At 35.2% G+C, this 22,843-nt stretch overlaps 2 protein-coding genes across 2 annotated transcripts; one reads left to right on the top strand and one right to left on the bottom strand.

Annotated features, from left to right (window-relative positions):
- Positions 1-492: 492 nt before the first annotated feature.
- LOC145604026 (uncharacterized) lies at positions 493-900 on the top strand. The gene has a single exon (XM_081659980.1). It carries the CDS (start codon positions 493-495, stop codon positions 898-900), a length of 408 nt encoding a protein of 135 aa, XP_081516106.1.
- A 3,630-nt stretch (positions 901-4,530) lies between these two features.
- Positions 4,531-22,138, bottom strand: LOC145604539 (exocyst complex component EXO70A1-like). Its single transcript, XM_081660425.1, has 12 exons — positions 21,717-22,138; positions 21,534-21,629; positions 19,876-20,081; positions 18,641-18,880; positions 15,896-16,034; positions 15,605-15,817; positions 15,033-15,238; positions 10,327-10,527; positions 10,130-10,229; positions 6,652-6,761; positions 6,425-6,571; positions 4,531-4,852 (listed from the first exon to the last, which is right to left on the bottom strand). The coding sequence occupies exons 1-12, from the start codon at positions 21,897-21,899 to the stop codon at positions 4,735-4,737; spliced, it is 1,959 nt and encodes a 652-aa protein (XP_081516551.1). The 5' UTR covers positions 21,900-22,138; the 3' UTR covers positions 4,531-4,734.
- Between the last annotated feature and the right edge of the window lie 705 nt (positions 22,139-22,843).

Raw genomic sequence — 22,843 nt, 5'->3', positions numbered from 1 at the left:
ACTTCATTGCACTCTCACACCTTTTTTCAGCAATGACAGTGGCCCAAGCTTACCTGGATAACATATTCAAACTTCATGGGTTTCCTAAGTCTATTATCTTATACACAGATAAGGTTTTCGTAAGTCGGTTCTGGTCTGGATTCATGAAGTTACAGGAAGTCCAGCACAATATGTCAACATCCTACCACCCTCAGATAGATGGCCAATCTAAAGTGCTAAACAGATGCCTAGAAACTTATCTTAGATGTATGACTTTTGATAAACGCAGGGAATGGTCCAAGTGGTTATCCTTAGCTGAATTCTAACATAATACAAAATTTTCACACTACAAGCAACAAAACATCCTTTGAGATTCTGTACAATACTACACCACCTCTGCATAGACGTTACTTAGCAGGATCTTGCTTAGTTGATGCAGTGGATAGAAGTTTGCAACAGAGAGATGCAGTTGTAAAGATGCTCATGGACAACCTACATAAGGCTTAGAACAGAATGAAACAGCTTGCTGACAAGCATAGATCAAAAAGGAGCTTCGACATAGGTGACTGGGTTTATAGGCAAGCATCAATTCAATATCGAAGTAATGAAAAACTGTCTCGAAGATACTATGGTCCCTACCATGTCATTAAAAAGGTTGGTCACGTGGCATACACACTTCAATTACCTCCTTCCACAAGAATACACCCCACCTTCCATGTCTCTCTACTCAAAAAACACCATGACCCTATCCCTATAACACCTGATCCAACCCCCATTCCAACTTTTCCATCAGAGGAGCCACTCAAGAAATACCCTATTGTAGTTGTGGATAAGAGGACTGTCAAGAGAAACAACCATGCAATGCTTAGTACAGTAGGACCATTTATCTGTGGAGGAGGCCACATGGCTGAATGCAGCTAAGGTGGAGGAGCAATTTCCTAATTTTGATCCTTGGGGTCAAGGATTTGTTAATAGGGGGAGTATTAATGCAATTGTGAGCCTAGGAATGGTTGAGTTGGAGGAAGTCAGTAAGAATGAAGCTGGCTGGAGGGAGCAGTTGAAATAGAAATAGGGAATGAAGGAAAAATGACAGCTGTCATGGAACTGGAAAGGAGAAGAATGAAAAGGAAAAGATGTTAGAGAATCCTAGTACTACTCCAATAGCATGATTAGCATAATGAAAGTTGTATGTTGTCATTTTGTTAATTGTACTTTTTGTATTTCATACCGTTATAGTATTTTGTCAGTTTGTAAGCTGTGGTGAGTCACCTAATTTTCAAGGCTATTTAGCCAAAGTCCTTGTAATGAGTTCATTATGCTGAATTAATAAAAACTTCTCCTTAGAGCATTCCCATCAGTGAGGAGAATTTTGCTCATGAGCAAAATTGGTGAGCAAAATTACAATAATAGCTTCCCCATCAATGAGCAAATGGAAATATGCTCATGAGCATATTTGATTTTGCTCATCCTATGAGCAAAAATGAAAGTGAATAGTGAAATCGTGGGGCCCAGCAAGTGTACATACTGACATTTTTTTTTGCTTTTAACACCCTCAAAACGACGAGTTTTGAGGTTTGGTTATGAAGACCTTCCCCCAAAATGACGCATTTTGAAGGCAGCAAAGGAAAAAAAAATTAATGGCAACTGCTGACAGGGGTGTGTCAGTCCAGCGAATGGGAAGCTGACACGCGTCCCTGCCAGCTTGTTCAACCAATCAGAAAATATTACCGTTGTTGAAACGGTAATTAAATTAAAACGGTAATATGGCCGTTTTATTATTTTTTTTAAAAAAGAAAAATTTATCAACGGTTATATTTTTTTTTCTCTACAAATAGAGATCCATTTTGACATATTTTGGTATAAATCAAAAATCACAAAAACACTCTATATTACTCTTAATCCCATTTCTAGTTGTATTAAATTTATGTTGTATTAAATTTATAATTAATTAGCGATTAAAATTTCAATATTATGAATTAATATTTAATAATTGTATTAAATTAATTAATAGTATAATTGTAATTAGTAGCCCTAAAAATTCATTTAACCAAAACATAATACGTAATAATAGGGTGATGTGTAAGAGAGAGGATATTGGTGGGGTATGTGAAAAAGTAGGAGAGAGATTGATGAGCATTTTTTTTGCTCACTAGTGGGATAAAACTTGCTCACTAAAAATGCTCATGAGCAAATTTTGTTGGGAAGAGAGAGAAAGTGGGTAGAGAGAGAATGAGGAGAATTTTTTTTCCTCAATAGTGGGGATGCTCTTATTTCTATACTCTATCTCTTCTCTGGAATTCTCTCTCTCAATTTCATTTTCATACAATTAAACCCAACAAAGCTGCCCTGCTTTCTTATTTGGTCGGCTTTCTAGATTAATTGTCCAAGTCTCCATTTTGATTTCTCAAAATCAGACTTGATCTTTATTTGATTCATAACACAATGGTGGTTTTATGATGAGGGTAAGGGAACAATTGGTGTCGTTGATTAGTGTGATCGCTGGTAGTGCAAAGCTGTCGTTGTTGCGGGCTGTCCAAGTGGTTGGCGTGGGCTGTGGTGGCGAGTGGTGGCAATGTGGAGGTCGCTGAAGATTCCAGGTAGCGGTGTTAGGTGATTGTAGGGATGCGGCTGTGCATGGGCTGATCGGTGTTGTTACGACTGTTGAAGCAAATTGGTTGCTAGTGGAGCAAGGGTTGTGTGTTTGGTGGTCCGACAAGTAGAGATGGCAATGGATAGGAGGTGGGTCGGGTGATGCTTCATCCGCCTCCATCCACTAACGCTCCATCCATCACCCGACCCATCCATCACCTAATTTTCCTTCATCCACATCCGATCCATCCGTCATCCATGGATGAATTTGGTAAATCGGGTGATAATTCGGGTGAAATAAATATATAAATACAACTTTGCACTTTAATAATTAAAATCGAGATTTGAAAAAAAATGATCAATTAATTAAAACTTTGATACATCTTTCTAATACTCGTTCCTTTTTACTAAATTAAAAACAAATGTCAATTCCTAACACTACAATAGACATTAATTTATTTTAAAGATAATTGTTTTTATTTTTTATACATAAATTTAACGGGTGGATGGATGGGTCGGGTGATGGGTTGGATGTATCATCATCCGTATCCGATCCGATCCGTCACCCAACCCATCCATCATCCTTCTGTCATCCGCTTAAGTTCAGATTTTCATCCATATATTTGGATCGGGTGGATGGTTATCTATCGAGTTTGGATGATATTGCCACCCCTACCGACACGGAAAGGGATCGGGGAAGTGGGGAAAGGCTTTTTTTTTTTATTATTATCCTTTTTTAAAAAAATTTATTAAAAAAACAAAAACCAATAAGAAGGTAACACATGTCTAGTCACATTTGTAAATAGGTTACTAATTTGACAAACCGGTAAAAGGCTTATTTTGAGCAAATAAGGGTCAAAGGTAGCATTGTTTCCAAATTTCGAAAAGATGGAATTGTTTTTAGCAGAAAAGCTAAATGTGGTATTATTAGTTTTCATATTTCCTAAATCATATAAATAAACTTAATTTTAACATGTGACAATGCAACATTACATATTGTTTATTTGTAGTGATTTTTTCGTAAAAATAAACATAACAATGTAAAATCATGTTGGATTTTTCAAAAAAAAAAAAAAAAAAAATTATTGATGATTGGAGACAGTTCAGTTAATAGCGCCAGTTGGTGTGCGGCTGGACACGCTATGTGACCGCTTGTAAAAAAACAAAGTAACCTCTATAATAATGACTAAGTAACTCATGTAACATTAATCAAGTATAGACTAAGAAAGTAACCCCTATGATAGCTAGCCACACGGTATGGTTAACCACATAAAATGTGTTCAATTAAAAATAGGAAATTTTGACTTTTACCACAAAAAAAAATCAAAAAATTGTTTTTTACCACCAAAACTTCTAAAACTTTTACTTTACCACCAAAAAAATTTCTAAAAATTGTTTTTTACCACCAAAAGTCAAGAAAACCGTTAAATCTAACGGCTTAAAAAAATTTCCTTCGAATTTCGTGCGCAGAATATGTTTTTCATAGGTTGAGGGGGGCACTTTGGTCCTATGGATCCAATTTGAGGTCAAAATTGACAAAAAATGATCGGAAATGCCTCGTTTTGCGTGTTCACGCAAATCGAGGTTTTTTGAACACGCAAAACGAGGAATTTTCGATCATTTTTTGTCAATTCTGACCTCAAATTGGGTCCATAGGGCCAAAGTGCCTCCTAAGAGCATGAGTTTGACGCGAAAATTGAAGAATTTAAAAAATCCCGTTAGGTTTTTTACGCCAGGTGGTAAAAAACAACTTTTAATTTTTTATTTGGTGGTAAAATAAAAGTTTTAGAAGTTTTGATGATAAAAAATATTTTTTTGATTTTTTTTGGTGGTAAAAGTAAAAAAATCCTTAAAAATATGCATTGAGGAACTAATGGGTTTTTTGACTTTTTCTTTAGTTTTTGGTAACCTTTAGTAAATGAGAATTTTTAGGGAAAAAAAAAAATGAGCGAAGAGAAAGAGTAAAAAAAAAGAGTACAACTTATTTCAGATTTTAAACCACTAAATTCACCCTTAGTTAGTCGGGAAACATGAGAAAAGATACACCATTTCAACATCTCAGCAAGTATATACACATTCAAAGTTATTTGTATGTTCTGCTGTTCCTCTTGCAACTTTACATGGAAGCCGAAAACCTTCTAACATAGAAATTTCTTTACATCATGACTATCTTTTTGGCTCATTTAAAGTCTTACCCTCAAAGAACTCACCCAACATTCTTTCCAAGTCTTCTGGTGTGTATCTGATGTATTTTGAAGGGTTCTTCCCACTCTCAACCAAAGGCCTGAATTAACATGAAACAAGGTTAATTTCAGTCCAATACTCAATTTAAAAAGCATACGTTAATATAAAAACATCACCACACGTATATAACCATAGTTGTTTTCAAGCCCAAGGGGGGAAAAAAACAATAGAGCATGGAGTGCAAAAGCCCCAAAAATGTAGTGGAACCTTCTATTTGTTTATAATATAGAGCAACATAGATTACATTTCTTAATCTTCCAATTTTCAATTAAAACCTCTTTGGACTCAAATAACTTGATTGGAAGTAACATAGTATCACATATCCTGTCACCTATGTTCAGATTGGTTTTTTTTGGTTTTAGAATCGTTTTTTCTCCTCCCATTCAAACTAACTCCTCAACTCCCATCCAGCCCTGACACTCTACTCTGGTCACCTTCCAGTCTCCATCACAAGCTGCCACTTTGCTAGTAGTTTTCTTAATGAGCTTAAGATTTGTGCGCACCACAGGTTGCATAGATCCCAACCTCCAGACCTTGCCAATGGCAAAATCCATACTGGGCAATGGAGGGCTGGTGGTGTTTGAAGAAAGTCAAGATAACCAATACGTTCTGGCAGCAACAAACTATGCAATTAACCAACCCCAATAATCCAAATGAGAGAGGTCAGCAGCAGAAAACAGTTATAACTTATAACAGTCACATATTAACTAATGTGAAATTACAAAACATAAGACTACCTGTTTTATCACAACTTCACAAGTTGCAGAAGGAAAGGAATTATAATCATATAATTCCTCCTTTCTTTGAAGCAACATCTCAATGCAACATTCTCACAAACATAGCAGCACTCCAATTATTATTAGAGTTAAGCATCTAGTTAAGAGTACACGCAAATTCCTGCTACAATATCAGAAACAAGAACGGCAACCCCATGAAGAGCTGAATAATTTTCTGTTTGATATGCAGGTAGGAACTAGGAAGTGGCCCTTAGCCAACTCTGATTAGGAAAAGGCTTGGGCACTTGGGGCTAAGCCTGGGGTGGGGACATGGGCTGAAGCCCTAGACTGAGATTTGTCCAAGCCTGATCCAGTTGATAGGTTCTCCCGAACAGATAAACTATGAACTTCAAATTACAACTAATGAAATCTACTGAGTACTGTCTCTTTCACTTCCGTTCTTTTTTTTTTTTTTTATGATGTATTGGGCCATTGAATAGTCTTCTGGATCAAGACTGTAATCACAGTAGCCCCTTTGCAATTGTATGGCGGGGGCTAAAAGAGCCTTCTTTGTATATTGCTTGATAAGGCTTCTAAATTCTGGCTCAGCTAAGCCACCTATATATCCCGCCCTAGGGCAAATCATTACTACAAATGGTTGAATATTCCATAGATGGTATCACAAGGTATAATGTTATATCTGTAGAGTACAATATAACCAAATGAAAAGAAGCCTTATCAAACAAAAGAAAGCTTCAGTCAACTTGTGTGATAAGTGTTACCAATTTCCTACCCACCAACACATTTGCCGGGAATGGCTTGGAGATGAAGCACAAGGAAGATCCTCAGGGATAATTTACCAAGACATGGAATGAACAAGACACAAGAGCACATACCCAAAGCGTTTGACGAAGGATCGATATGCAGGGAGCAAGACTTCAGCAACTGCAAGTCTCAGAGATTCACGCAACTCTGTGTCAGGCACTGTCCACTGAGATTGTCTTTGATGAAGCTCCTCAAATTGCACATTGAATGTTTTTAGCCTGCAATCACAACTCCACTTAATCAAAACTTGTCAAATGCAAAAAGGCATATTTTGCAAGCTGTAAGATTATAAGCTAACCTATCCTTGATTAATGCTCTTGATACTCCACTACTATTTCCTCCATCAGATGGAATTCCAGTCCCTCCCCCAGATGAAGTCAAACCCTGTGTGGAGAGAGATTGCAGAATCTACAAGCAGAAAATATATTCAGATACAGTGCATGGCTGAAAGGGAACATCAAAATTATGAAATTGCCAACCACAAAAGGCAACAGATTTCTTCAGTCAGATGACTGGTGGAACTGTCAGTGCAATCAAAATACTACTATACTAACACTACAGGATATTTTTTTATTTTTTTAAAAAAAAAGCACTACAGGATATTTTGCCTAGTTAGTTTGATTGTAATTTGCAAGGAAAGTCAAATGACAATGTCCACGCCTCCACGGTAATGCTTCTCTACCTTTAAGCATGAAAAAAGGAGGCATTTTATTGAAATATAAAATTACTCCTCACACAGTATCTTACTAATTGCATAAAAAATTATTGACATTGGACAATAGAGTATAATCCATAACACAAATGCGCTAAAGGAAAATGCAAGATTCTATCATCTAAGAAGTAAATCATTATCACCTAGATAATATTATTTGAAATTTTTTTTTAATTAATATATAGTTGTAAACATTTCCTAGCATGCAACAATTACCACAGTGATTGCACCAGCACCAACACTGCTGCGCACCCCCCCCCCCCCCCCCCCAAACCACACACACACACACAGACACAGCACCTTATCATCACCACAGGTCATTGTATTTGATCAACCATAAGTTTTTTTTCCAATACCTTAGCCAGCTGACTATATGAAAAAGTTACGAGTACTATGATTTGGGGATATCACTTTGACATACAGAATATTACAGAAATTAAAGTTGGGCAACTTTTAACATTTCATTCATTTGGGTTTTGATGGAGAAAACTATATTGTTTAGTTCACAAAAGAGGAAAAAAAAAGTGAGTATATACAGCCACAATTGTCTTCTATTTTTAGATTTCCTTGGTATTTCAAAGGGAAAAGAAAACAACAGACAACTAAGTCGGCCAAAACTAGAGTACTTCCATGTAATTATACCGTTCATATTTTCATAGTTTACAAGTTTTTTCCTGAGTTTTACTCTTCAAATTGTCAAAGACGCCATATTTAACAAGGGTGGTTTGATCTTTTGGCACAGAGCAGGAAGTCAAACCACATATTTTAATTAAAATGGTTGATGTTTAGGCCATAGAAGAAAATGTATCAAAGCTTTAACGACAACTCGTTAAACTAAATTGAACTTTGAAAAAGCTTAAAGCACCACCATACTTCCTGTGTTCTTTTTTAGATGACATATTTCTTTTATTATGTTTGCCAACACATAAGTTCAACAATTAGTTCCTTTAATCAATAATAATAAATGTTGTAAAAAGTTGATATATTGAAAATATACATTGAGAGGAACCTAACAAGATTCTCATGCTATGTTTAAATGTTTAATCATAATTATAAATCGCAAAACTTATTTAATGTAGAGTTTGTGAACAGTTCAAAAGTCAAAAAATATCAACTATAAAATGAGGATGTATGTTGGTAATGTTAGTTGAAAGGACAACTCTAATTAATTCAATATTACTCAAAATCAAAAACTGGATAAGCTTTGCAAGGATGCTCTTTTGCAATAGATTGTTTCAACTGATTAATTTTCTAGAAATGGAAAGAAAGACTTCAAATTAGCATGAGTGTACAAGAGAAAATAGTTTATTAGAAAAAAAAAAAAAAAGAGTTTTTGTTTCTTCTTTAGAATTATTTGATGTACCTCTATGACACGAACTTTATGCGGTTCTCACCATAAGAATAGTTCTCATCATAAGCATGGTTCTAACATGAATCTAGGGATCACTCATGCTCTCGTTGAATTCCCTCTATTTCAAAGCTAACCAAATGTTGAGTACCACTCATCCATTTTTGCTAATATTTCGATAGTTGACTGCAATTCCATGTGCAATATCACATCTACAAGCAAGACTCACGCTAACTATTACGATTTATCTTCAGCCAAGGACAACTAGGCATACAGGGAAATCCTCGAACATATCAAAACCTAAATCAGCCAAGTTCCAACATCAGGAACTTTACAGGATCAACTTTTAGCACTGATAATGTATTCATTATATGGGGTAAAGCTATATTAGGAAAACCGATATAAAATTATTGCTACGGGTAATGAAACTCTCACATTCTGTTATTGCAAATTTTTGCATGAAAAAAATACAAGGCCAGAAAAAAGTCAAACTCCCAAGGTAATTTCTAATTAAATTTCCAAATTTAAATATTAAGTGAGTTTTTTTAAGGGCTGAGCCAGCTGGGCCTTTTCTATTTTGAATAGAGAAAGGTCAGGCCTTTTTATACTTTCTCAGTTCTTTTTTAATTTGCAACCTTGGAAATTCTATACTATTAGTGATTCAAACATTAAAACAAACATAGCCATGTGGAATGTTATTAGATTCGCCTTGATTTTTATATTCAAAATATTAACTTCATATAATTTTTACTAAAGTATAATTAAAGATATTAATTATACAAAATGTGCATTGGCAAGCACAAAAACCAAAACGTTGCTACTAATTGAAGAGTAATTTAGGGTGGGTTACTTTTATAAAGGGTTAGCTGTTTGTTTGCCTTAAACAAATTATAAAGTATCCTAAGTCATACTTGGGAACAAAAATTTTTAACCCCTGAGACATTCAATATTTAACCCCTAAGTCATTGAATATTTAATTTTATTTTTTAGCCCACTAATGTTTTATGAAACGTATTGTTTTCCTTTGCTAACTCCGCCAGTGGGTTTCGCCAGTCCCAAGCCGAATAAAGGAGGGTTACAGTAGGCCAGTAATAGTGTAAAACTTTGTCACATCACTTGACATGAGACACAAAGATTGAGACTCGAGAGCAGTACTAGGATGGGGGACCCCCTGGGAAGTCCTCGTGTTGGTTCATGTTGCCAACCCCACTTGTAGGATTAAGGCGTCCAAGTAGAAGAAGAAGCAGAGGAGGAGAAGATTGCTTTCCTTTGCTAAAGTTTTCTCAAACCTTTATTGTTTTTTATTCCAATGTTTTAACCACTCTTTTAAAACTTTCTAGAATTTTATTCTTGGTTCTCTTTTTAAACATTGTGTGTTCTCTTCTAAAACTCACTTTACTCACCTTTTTTCAAACTCTTTCAAATGATTATTGTGTTATGTCCTTTTTCTTTATATCATACGATTCCTTATGACAATTCATGTTAGCCAACGTGTTGGTTCATTGAATATTTCCCTGTTGTTGTTAATTGAATATTCCCTTTTTATTTTTACACACGGTTTCTCTTTTTAAATTCATCATAGAAATGACAAACCATTATCCAGCTAAAAAGCCAACAGATAAAATGATTTCTTCACTGACGAAAAAACAATGATTGAAAGACACAGCAACCACATTCCAAAAGCCTTGACTATAAGATGTCTCAGTGAGAACCTACCTTAGCCCATGCAATCCTCTTATATTGATTCGCATGCTGTTGAACAACTCTTCTATGTCTTTGCACCCAATCATCACCCAATAGATCTTTTGCCTCAGATCTGAAACACAAAATGATTCGATCAATAGAGTTTCCACCATACTAAACTAATACAAATTTTAAAGGCTTAACTAGATAGATCTTCTGAGATGACATACCTGCGTACAGATCTTACAATGTAGTGAATATTATTCATTAGAAACAAGTGGGTCAAAGCAGGATCTCTGTATTGTTTGGACTTCCCATCAAGATTGGTTTGAAGAGCCTGCATTATCCGCATAGTCACACTGGCAAGCTGAGAATTTGCATCTTCTGCCTTCTCAAACTCCTGAAATAGTTGCTTCAAGGTTGACTGGTAGCTACATGAAATCAAATATTCAAAGCTTAGACCAGATTTACAGCAGGTGCATCTCATCTTAGCAGGCAACAGAATAGCACAAGTTTTTGTAATGGTCTAAATATAATTAGTTTCCATCTAGCTACTTATATTATCTAAAATTTGATCCGATTTCAAGGAATATTGAACACTCAAAGCATCAAAGAGCTGCAGATATGGCAACTTTTAGATTACTCCATTCCATCACAGCGAGCTATAGAGTCTTAGATAGACTGCAGTATATTTGATATATCGACAGTCTAACTACAAACCAGGAGTAGGAAACCAAGATACATATATCAAAAACATTGTGTTTCCCTATGAACAGATACATAATCAGGTGTCTGACTTGAAGGTGGAAGGCATAAAAGAAAAATCTTGACTGAATGGTTATATACAACAAGAAGAGTCAAACCATATTTTTAGGCACTCTGCGCAATTATTAACAAAGCTTTGATCATAATAACATAACCACCTCTTAGCTTTTGACCAAAAGTGAGAACCAAAGTACCAAATACATCACATAAGTAATGATTTTAGTTGCACGTCTTCTTAAATGACTTACAAAAACAAGGTCATATGCAGAAATTTAATAGATGGGGAACTAAGTAAGAGTAGTGAACAGATTTTACAATATTTCAAGATCAAACAGCTTCATTTTTTTTTTGTTCTTTGAATTTTTAGGGAGACCGAAAATGTAGGTTGGAAGGAGTTAGGAAGGATATGAAGTGTATGGATTTGCATGAGGATGAAGCATTAAATCGTAAGAAATAGAGGAGGAAGATTTATGACGATGACTACACGGGATAATCAAATTTGGTTCATGTTAGCCGACCCCACTTTTGGGACTGAGGCTTTGATTGATTGATTGTATTTTTTTTTGTTCTCTTGCATTTAGTAATTAGGTATGGATTGAGCTTGGTGCTAGATTCCTTCAGAGTTTTTACAGATACAATGGTCAAGAGGCTAGAAATAAATTTCCCAGTGTGTGTTGATAATAGGTTATCTTGGAATAATAACTAGGAAGTTTTGTCAAAAACCTCTTTATAAATCAATTTTATTGTCAAAAACTTCCTAATAATTTTTTATTGTAAGAACATACCTTACACAATTTTTTTTTTGCGAATCATACCTTATGTCGGAAAATGAGATTTGACCCGGTTTTCCGACGTTGACTACACCACGTGCTCACTCAATACCACTCCCATTCATTTTTCCCCCTTTACCCCTCCATTTACACTTTCTCTCTCCTCTATTCTTCCCCCTCTTTCGAATCACTCTCAATTGAGGGCAACGAGCTCCATTTTTTTTTGGCGAAATTGTGCAAGCGACTTTTATTAATCCAGGTAAGTAATGAAATTTGTTAAATTATTTATTTGATTCCCCCAAACGATTAATTCCCCCAAACGAAAAATCACTGACACCCACGAATTACCCCTCAATTCGTTAAACCCAATTCCTACTCTTTCTCTTCCTTCATCTTTCGAAGCAAAACCCTCAATTCTTGAAGCGGGTCTTACGGAAACCCAAATAACCTTCTTCCCCAAAAAAGCAAAGTTCTCTCTTTCTCAAAAGGTGGTATGACTGATAAATCTCTCCAAGTTTCTGGAAATTTTGCTAAGATTGAACAATCGGGTGTTAATTCCAAGGAACTGTTGAATCTTGATGAAAAGGATGAACTTCCTCAATCAGAATTGAGGGAAATTGACAAGGGTTCTGATGAATTAATTGGAATTAAAGACGAAAATTCCTGGGAAAATTAATCTAGTGAAGTTGTAAGTGAGGTTGTGCAATTGAATTGGAATCTGCAAAAAAGGGGGAGAATTTTAATGGGATTTCGCAGAAATTGGTAAATGGTGAAGATTCATCAAGTTCATTGAAGTTGAGATGATTGATGGAACTTTGCTTCCTGGGGTTGGTGTTCCATTCGCTAATGATGTTCTCTCTTCTTGCGGAAGAACAGAAAAGAGAGTGTAATTGGAGGGGAAAGGGGGAAAAATGAAAGGGGGTGGTATTGAGTAAGCACGTGACAAGCACGTGGTGTAGTCAACGTCGGAAAAACAGGGTCAAACCACATTTTCCAGCATAAGGTATGATGTCGCAAAAAGAAAAAAATTGTTTACGGTATGTTCTTACCAAAATTAAAAATTACAAGGAGGATATTGCCAAAAAGAGTGATTTATAAGGAAGTTTCTGACAAAATTTCCTAAAAACTAAAATTTGAACTTAGAAGAACCTTTCATTACCAGAAATGAGAAGGAAAAAAAAAACTTGTAGAGTAGAGAGAAGCCAGGAATAAATTGCTACATAACAGCCATGAAAAAGTTGAGAGGTTGTTCAATTGCATGGGTTCGATAATTCAACAGGTACCCTATGGTTTCAAATATACACCAGGTGCCCTTAAGATTCCTAAGATTGACATGGTAATCCCCTTAGAACTAGCAGGAAGTAAAATCCTATCAAATAAAACCCCAGCAATTACTCATCCTTAAACTATCCTTGTAGATTGGCTTCTCTTCCTGTTCATCAATTGTTTTTGGTGGCTTACGAATTTGGCTTCTCCTTGGATCTGGTTATTTAGCTTAATTTTAACATAACTCTCACATGACAACAGTCATCAAGCTTGTCACTGAAGTAACACTGATTAATCATTTGAGCCAAAAATTACAGTGTTGTTGCTCAGCCAACTAGCTCAGAATAATTTCTTTTCTACCATACAAAGGCAGTGAGCCAAATTTGATGGCCAAAACTCCACATTTTAGTCCAACATTATTCAAAAACAGAGCTCAGATCCCATGAGTTAATACTTCCTCTGTTTTTTTTTTTTAGTCGACACCTTTCTATTATCACGCTTGCCAACGCATGTTTTTAACGATTAATATCTCTAATTATTAACATTGTAAAATTATATAAAGTGGATATTAATAAAATATACATTGAAGCGATTCAAACAACATCCCACATGAATATGTTTTATCGTATCTATAAACCACAAAAGCGAGTCGAAGTGTGTTGTGTGAATAGTGTAAAAGTCAAACGGTCGGAGGAACTATATAAGTAGTGTTCCTAAGAGTTTTCATGTACTTTCTAATATTCATTTAGGAATCTTCAATTTGGTTTGAGGTGATACACTTATAAACCCACAAACAAATATCAAGCAAAAAGGAATCAGGTTGTCTCCCTTTGATGCCCAAAAGTCCAAGCCAAAAGTGACACAGCTAAGAATGAAGTGAAACCATTCAAGAACAAATCTTGGGCCGTAATTGTTGAATTTACATAACAAAGGCAAAACAGAAAAGTTACAAAGTCAATTATGTCAGTATAGCAGCTACTAATCCTAAATTAAGTAGAAATACAATTACTTATCTCCACCATCACCATAAAAGCCACCATGAATGAATGTCCAGGCAAGAATACGGTATTTAAATATGTCACCAGCAATCACATGAAGGACATACTATTCTATCAATCTGTTGTTTCTAACAATCTAACTGCTGAGTGCTGACTATGAAAATAATGAACAAATCATAAAATGGCTGATGCTGAAAGGTTTTCATTGGACTCATATTTTTTATGTCATATGACCCTAATCTGTACATTTAATTTTTAACTTTTCAATAGACAATACAGCCTGGTATGTTAGGTTGTTGATCAAAGTTTGACCAGTTGATTATCAATAGTTCTTCAATTTTGTCAGTCAATTGCATACTCTTCAGTCTTCATCTCAATATCTGACAAATGATGGATACATCATATCCATTAAATTTGTTCAGATTTGAACTCTCATGTTTAAGATGGGGGGAAAATTCAAATATTTGAAGCTTGACAAGCAGAGAACTAGCATTGCCACCTTGTTGGATGTAAGAGGTTGTGCTAAAAAGCTGTAGGAGGGGCTTTCAATCATTGAGGAGGACCAAATCAAACAATTAGACAATGCAGTACAAACCCAAAATTATAAAAAAGGCTCTCCACACACACTGACTAATAAATACCCATTCTTACATAGCAATAATAATAAAATAAGGTAGAGTGAAGATTTTATGTCACTTTCAATTTAACATATTCTCCCTTCATACCTTTAAGTTAGTTAAGGACTCCACTTTGGTCCATTCCTTAAGTCAGTCTCTCCCGCAAACACGATATTGTTTTTCCCACCTTATGCTGCTTGTAGCAATCTCTTTCTTAATATTTCTTACACAAATCCCATCTACATCTCTTCTATCTACTTGTTCTTACATAAATCCCACTTACAACAATTTATTTCATATTTTTTCTTTCACAACTCCCATTTAAGTGTGTATGCGAAATGTCAGTGTGTGTGTGTTATATGTTTATGTATGCACTTAATTGAGAGAGAGAGAGAGAGAGAGAGAGAGAGAGAGAGTCTTGTCAAAGATTAAACCTAAAGCATCCAGATAATATTGGCTTCAGAGAAAGATTGCATCAGAAAACATTAGAAAATTGCAGAAATATAAAAGATGATCTTACTCGAACAAAAATTTCACATAATTGATCACGTAGCTTGTCAGGGGATGGACAGTTCCATCAGAAACTGCAGTTTTTGTTGCATCCTTCTCAACAGCTTCTTCAAAATCACCAAAAGTTTCTTGCGCAGTCTGTGCAAGGCGCTTTGTCAGACCAAAAGCAGATTCTCTCATTTCTGCGCAAGTTTTACCACTGAAAAGTAATTCAATCTGCAATACAAGGGAAAGAATAAGCCTTCAGAATTTGGAAAGGAAACCTGTAAAGCCTAATCAATCTACATTTTGCACAACGATATGAAACCAATGGGCAGTGCTTTATCAATTATGTTACTGCAAAAAACTTCAACAAAATGACATAGTCTTCATGATAGGAGTGCAAGTTTTTTTTTTTCACCCAAGTGTTACAATTTAGTCGCAATGTATTGACTTAAAACAACAATACAAGACCTGAGTGCATGTGCAAGTGTGAAACTAAACATTTGGTATGGGGTTGGAACTCTGTCTGATATACTTATCTCAAAGTACTAACATTAACACTAATACATCAGCTACAGAATTGTCCCAAGTATTAAATACCTCTGAATGCAATTCTCGCATTATTTCATACATGTCAAGCAGCACAAACAGTTTTTCTGGGGACCTCTTGCTCTTGGCTATAGCATCTCCGAAACTAAGTAACAGTTCAACACTACTTGCGGTAACATCAGAAAAACATTGATCCCTCAGGGAATCAATGCCTTCAAACATCTGATCACAAACTTTTCTTTCACCAGCGAAAAGAAGTTTAACCTGTTGGCAATAAGGAGATGATTACACAGTAATACATCTCACATGCTGAAAACACCATATCCAGAAATTAACTCTTACAGCAATGCGCATGAAATGGATCCAATTCCCAATCTTAGCCTCCAAAACCTCCCACTGCATTTTCTGAACATCTTCTTTGCTAAGCTTTTCCACACCCAATTTACGCAGGCTTTGCTCTAAGACTGAGGCACGGGTATCCCTGAAAAGAAATTTGCAATCAACTATTATCAGACTATACTTCATAGAGTTCAGAACAATATCAAAAACCTTCACATCATACATGGAACGCAAGGTGTTACTTGGGCTGTCTAAGTCTGCAGGAATCAGGGTAGTTTCTCTAATGTAAGGATGTCGGGAATTCATGCATATCACAAGTAGTAAATGGGTGACAGGTATGCAATGAACACATTTAAGCAGGTACAGAAATAAGGGAACCCAGAACTTGCCCCAACTCAATAACTATACTTATTTCACTATGAGATATATTTAGCCAATTCAGGTGTTGTATCTTACACTGGGGAACCCATAGGATCCTGCAACTTAAATTTGTCTGTAGGAGTTGGAAGCAATAGAGTGTTTCCTTGGTTATTATTTTATTCATGATATTGCCATTTGACCTGTGCAACAGGCTGTTGAATCATATATATATTATAGAGAAATATGAAAAGGTAGAGATAGGAATTGAAAGAGTGAACATCAAACTATACTCGAATAAAGATAAAAAAATCATGAGGAATGTGAAAAGAAAAACATCATTATTAGATACATATAAAAGAGTGAAGGATATAACTATGTTTTAAAAATAAAAAAATTAAAGAGAGAGAGAGAGAGAAGATAGATTAAAGGTAGATGATGCAAGTGGCACTAATGGTTTTAGTTTTCACAAACTAGGTGTAGATATCTTTCTCATAATCTTATCGTCAATTAGCCTAGTCTTGAGTCTCTCGACAATTGTTGGGTTGGATACTTTCCAAGATATTGCAATTTCCTAGAACTTTATATGGGAAGTGCCAAAACCTATTGCCTATAGGAACTACATATGTGATCATTCCTGTATACACTCATCTGCTCGGGCTAGGTACAATTCCATAATTTTGTGTATATCCTTGCTCTTGAGTTTAGTCTATTTAAAAACATTCCAACTTTATTTACTAAAAAATTCTACGGTTCTATGTATTTTTTCATGTAAGCTAAACAGATACTTAATGAGCTTGAATGACCAAAAACTTAAAAAACTATATCAATCAATCAATCAAAGCCTTAATCCCATGAGTGGGGTCGGCTAACATGAACTAAATTTGATTATTCCGGTAGTCATCGACATAAATCTTCCTCCATCTCTTAGAATCCAATGCTTCATCCTCATGCAAATCCATATACCTCATATCCTTCCTAACTCCTTCCAACCAAGTCATTTTCGGTCTCCCTCTCCCTCGTTTAAGCCCTCCATGGTTCCACTCTTCCACTCTTCTGACCGGTGCACCCTCAGGTCTCCGTCTTACATGCCCAAACCAACGCAGGCGGTTTTCTCTTAGTTTATCAGAAATGCTTGCCGCACCTACTTTTTTGCAAATAACCTCATTTCTGATTCTATCTCTTAGAGTGTTCCTCCATCTTTTTAATGTGCTCCTTCTTAGAGGCCCGACATTCTGTTCCATAGAGCAACACTGGTCTTATGGCAGTCCTAATTATACCTAAAAAAACTATGTTTATCAATTTTTCAATTGTACCTAATTGATTGTGGGTTTTAACATCGGTAGTGGGAATTCGAAAAGCATATGGTAGAGATGACTTGGAGTATGGGAAGGCAACCCAAAAGTTTGTTCTCAACTAGATTACAAATCCTATCATAACCTCTTTTTCTTTCAAACTCTAAGCTATTGCCAAGTGTCAAAGCCTCATCTATGAGCTAACGATCAACAATTGGGAAAAAGAGCCAGGGGAAAGCAGTTGGCGGCTGCCGAACACCCTAGAAAAATAGACCCTCAATGTTATCCAAATTACCCAATCCAAACCAATATTTTATCCAAAACCCAACTAACCTAAATCTTGAATATGAAAATTTTGAATTGAATTTTTGTCATGAACTAACAATAGATCCATGTATGACCTAAACAGAATTGAAAATGAAGGAACGATTTCACCAGGATATGACCTAAATAAAACCGAATCCAATTAGTTCCATTTGCAGCCTCTAAAACCTGCTATATCTTTGAAGCAAATCTGAACTTTCCTGCTTAATCTATATTAACCATGCTTATGAGTTATGAAGAGCCCATTAGTCTTTAAAAGTGGGAATGACATTGAGAAGACAGATAAGACTCGATGAAAAACATTAAATGAATATAGAAACAAAGCCATATGACAGCAGTTATAGCACTATCCTATTGCCCCTTGTGTGTCTGGATAAATGAATTAGTTATACAAAAACAAAAAGGATAATCTTATGAGAGACATTCGTAACATCCTAAAAACGCTCCAGCATAATATACAAAAATCTAGTGTTGAATCTTATATATAACCCTTAAAGTCTTGAACAGGATTTAAGATACTACCTGCTGTTATTACATGACATCCCAATCCCTCCCCTCCTCTTCCCCAGGCCCTCCAAAAGAACAAGTAAATTGAATATCAGCATTGCAAGGATGGATAACTAGCATTACATATATAAAGCATGCAATCTAGGCTACTGAAAGACAAGATTTGAAATTATTCTAGCCAAACTTAATAACCAGATGACCGATCACTCATTTAAGACATGGCATATGGAAATTTATTGTGCATTAGCATAAATAGATACACCACCTGTAAATTTTGAGTACTTGCTGATGATGCCCTGCCTGAACCATTTGCTGAGCTAAGTTATGCAGCAAAGGAAGTATTCGCGGAGGTATAAGAGCAGGTGGTGTGTAGACAGTATTCTCTGAAGTTTTAGAATCACCGTGATTTTTGGTACTGGGATCAACCTGATCTCCATGAGAGCCAGAGGAAGGTCGCATCGAATTAGGGAGGCATTCAAAAAGGCGATCTGGTTCAACAGGCTTACTGATATCCTCGCATCACACAGAAAAAGATCAATAAAATATGAGGAGATATCAACACTGTAATGGACACAGCTTATTCCAAATGAAAGTAAATATCAAACACATCAAATTTGTATGTAGAACATGCGAAAACAAGACTTGTTGATTTACTTGATTATATGTAAGGAAGAATACAAGTCAACACTCTCAGGTCTAGAAGGCAGCCAAAATTGAGAATTCAGCTTAGAAAAGATGAAGTGGGAAAGGGTTAGGGGCGGAAAAACTGCAATGATTTTACGCCATATGAGCTTGGCTAATACGTTTTACACTTTTACTCCAGTCATTCCTGCTTCCTTAACCTTACCACAGACATGCCGGGTATATTATAAAAGTACCATACGCCTTAGTATTGTAGCTGTTGCTCAATGCAATGCAATTGTCCATAAAAATCCAAACTCTATGATGCAATTGTCCTCCGATTCGAATACCCCCTTCCCCATTTGTCAAAAGGTTGAAATTTTCAAAACATTAATAAAATCTTTTCCTTGATTTGTAGATTTTATATTCATATAATTTACAATCCTCTTTCTTCTGATACAACCAGACCTTGAGAATACGACATAGTTTCTAGTGAAAATTAGCTAGATGGTTTCAATATGCTCTTGTTCTGGTGTAGAAATTTCCGGCTTCTTCTTCACCATACATAAATTAACTTTTCCCTTTTTTCCCTTAATAGGTTCTATCTGTTCAGCGCAGGAAAAGCAGGGCAAATAAACTAAACATCTCAAGCATTGACACATGTTCTCCTACACAATTATAAAAAGAAAATGTAGATTTAATTCATATCACTGAAGCGTAAATGTATCAGAGTTCAAGACGAAGGCACAGTAATTAAATTGAAAAAAAAAAAAAAAAAAAAAAAAAAAAACAAAACAAAAAGGCTTTACACCAAAACAAACACAATGAAGGAGCAACCTTATTTTTATTTTTTTTTAACTTAATTGTAAATTCACGCACCTGTACAATGATAGCAGTTGTTTGAACTCCTCCTCCAGCTTAAGAACTGCCTTACCCAGTAAACTGTTTACATGGTTGGCCACCCCCTCATTATTCCTAAAGCCTTTGCAATTACCAAAAAAACGAATGATGCCTCTTAGTTGATCAATTGCTTCCAAATAACTTTCCAAATCTTCATGTGGCCCCTTTAGTACTTTGGCTTCAGCCTACAAGTCAAACCCATGTCTCATAAAGCTACTCTATTGTCATAAACAGATGAGAAAAGACACAAAGATGGAAGGGAGTTAAAAGCATGTTGGGTATATTAGCCTAGAGACGTAACACATGCACATAGCCAACACCTAACAGCTCTTTCTATGCTTTTCGTTTTTTTATCTCTTCCCTTTTTTTTTCTTTTTTTTTTTTCTTTTTTTGTGTGTGTTGATAAGAGTAGGTTGGAGGGATAGATAAAGCTTATTGCAACTTCAAATAGTATAGGAAAAGCAGCAAATTAGCACTATGATGTATGTCATCACCGCATGATCACAAATATATGACGAGCCTCTACACCAGGTAAATAACCCTTGAAACAATCAATTTAAATCCAAAATTCTACCAAAAATTAAATTAATACCAAGATTACGAAGAAATAACATATAAAAAAGGTAATTCTGGTTTTGAATACATTAAATATATCAAATTTTGCAAACAACCCTATCACTTAATGGAACACGTCTAAGTAGTGGCAAAAACTTAAATTTCTGGGACTTATTATGTAGTTATTTATAGTACAAAAAATAATAAGATGGTTTTCATTGGCCAATTAGAATGTGACATTGTGACCCTTCACTAACAACAGATTGATTGAGTGGTTATGGTCCTAAGCAAACTGAAACATAAAAGCAACCATGAGTGGATCCAAGCAATTTTAAAATTTTGGTAGTGAGCACAACATACCATTATACCCAGTTCTATTACTCTAATGCTACAGTAATCAAACCAAAAATTATGTGTTCATTAGGTCCTTTTTGTACTAATTAATAGAAACCATTGCCCTAACGTAATACTCCCTCTATTACGGAGTATTTTATTTAAGTGCCCGCACATATCCAAATCTAAACTTTGACTAATAAATATCTTTAATATCAGTGAGTATAAATTATAAAAAGTTGATATCCGGAAACTACACATTGAGACAATTCCAAAGCAAACTAGAATCCTGAAATATACTCCTATGCAACTTAGAAAGTTAATGAAGATCATATGAACTAATTCTCAAAATAATTGCCCCACGAGGCTTAATTGCCATGGCCAACCACTAAAGTTGATGAAATAATATCCTCTGATTTACCAAATTTGTTCTCACGACATATCCTTGTTCATAAGTAGCGAACAACTAGAGTCCATAAATCGGCCTCAAGTGTCAAGGCACCCTCAAACATTACCTTCATAAATGTCTATGATACCGAAAATGCTATATCGACTTTAAGATCATATTGCAACCAAATATTTGTATCACTAATTCACTAGAGTCAAATTAGTCATCCAATAGCCTATATATATCAGATCAAACTGTACTAAATTCCCAAAAAAAAAAAAAAATAAATAAATAAATAAATACAACAACAAAATAAACTAAGAAAAGGGGCAAAATTAAACAAAATGATCACAAAACTGACCTCACGACTAAGGTCAAATTGAGCCAAGATCACTTCAGCAGACTTCAAAGTCCGGTCAATATTTTCAGTAGCTCTTCGAATTGAATGTGTCCGAATCTGAAAAACTCAATCAAATTAAAAGATCAACCACAAAAATCAAAACCCCTTTTGCAAAATTCAAAGTTGATAGAAAATGAGGTGAACCTGGGTAGGACGCATGGCGGTTTCGAGGGCGGAAAGACGATGATCAAAAGAACCCAAAATTGAAACAATATTATCAGTGATTGTTTGGCTCTTTTGAAGTGATTCCCGCATTAAAGCTGCTTTAGAGCTCAAAGTATCCATTGATACTGCTCCTCCTGCAACTGGGTGCATTGGCAACCCCATTTTTACTGCTTTCTTCTTGGAGGAGAGAGAATGAAAGAGATTCCTGGGTATTTCTGGGGATTTGATTTGATTTGATTTGATTTCAGAGGGAATTGAATAGAATTGAATTGGATTGGATTGAATTTGAGTTTTTGAGTGTTGTTGTTGGTTGACGCTTTTTGAAGAAGAAACTACTGCTGCTGCTACCTGTTTGTTTGCTTGTTGTATTGCTTAGACAGGGTGTTTTCTCGGTGCTCCGATTATTTTGCTTCATACGACTTTTGTTTACTTTTTATTTTCACACTAGACTGGCTTGTTTTCATAGAAAAAATAATTTAGAAAAATAATTAATTTAAATCCGTTCGGGTTGCTAATTTGTGTACTTCTTGCTTTAATTTAACAATTATGTTCGGTAATTTGTGTAGTTAGTGTGTGTAGTGATTCGGGCGTTGCCTATGATGTCACCTGTTTTTTTTACATCATATGTATTTATATTTTAATCTTGTGAAAAATAAATGAATTATATTACTTAATAAATGAGAGGAATATTATAATATTATGTGAAATTTGAAACATGTTGAGATGGTAATAGTATTATCTATATATATTAGAGGTTATGGGTTCGAATCTTGTTGAAAGCATATTTTATTTTGTTAAATGAAGTGAGGCTAGCTTACGTGGTGAATATACTTTGGATGATGACGTGGCATTGTGACATAGGCACACATACTTTGACATCATATTGCCCATGTGGCAGCTTTATAAGAAAAATTTTCCCGCCTAAATAAAAATCTGACGCTATTATATTTTCTTTGGTTTCAAATTTAATATCTCCTCCTCTCAATTTATCTATACTCTTTAATTTATTTATTTTTATTCTATCACCAACTATTGGTATCTAATACATCTTTCCCTTATGTTTCATCGAACAAAATACTTTGATGTATACATTTTTTCTATTTTCT

The sequence above is a fragment of the Chenopodium album genome, chromosome 22 (assembly GCF_948465745.1).
Source record: "Chenopodium album chromosome 22, dcCheAlbu1.1, whole genome shotgun sequence".
In the NCBI taxonomy this organism is placed as follows: Eukaryota; Viridiplantae; Streptophyta; class Magnoliopsida; order Caryophyllales; family Amaranthaceae; genus Chenopodium; species Chenopodium album.
This window is presented reverse-complemented; position numbering and strand designations above follow the sequence as displayed.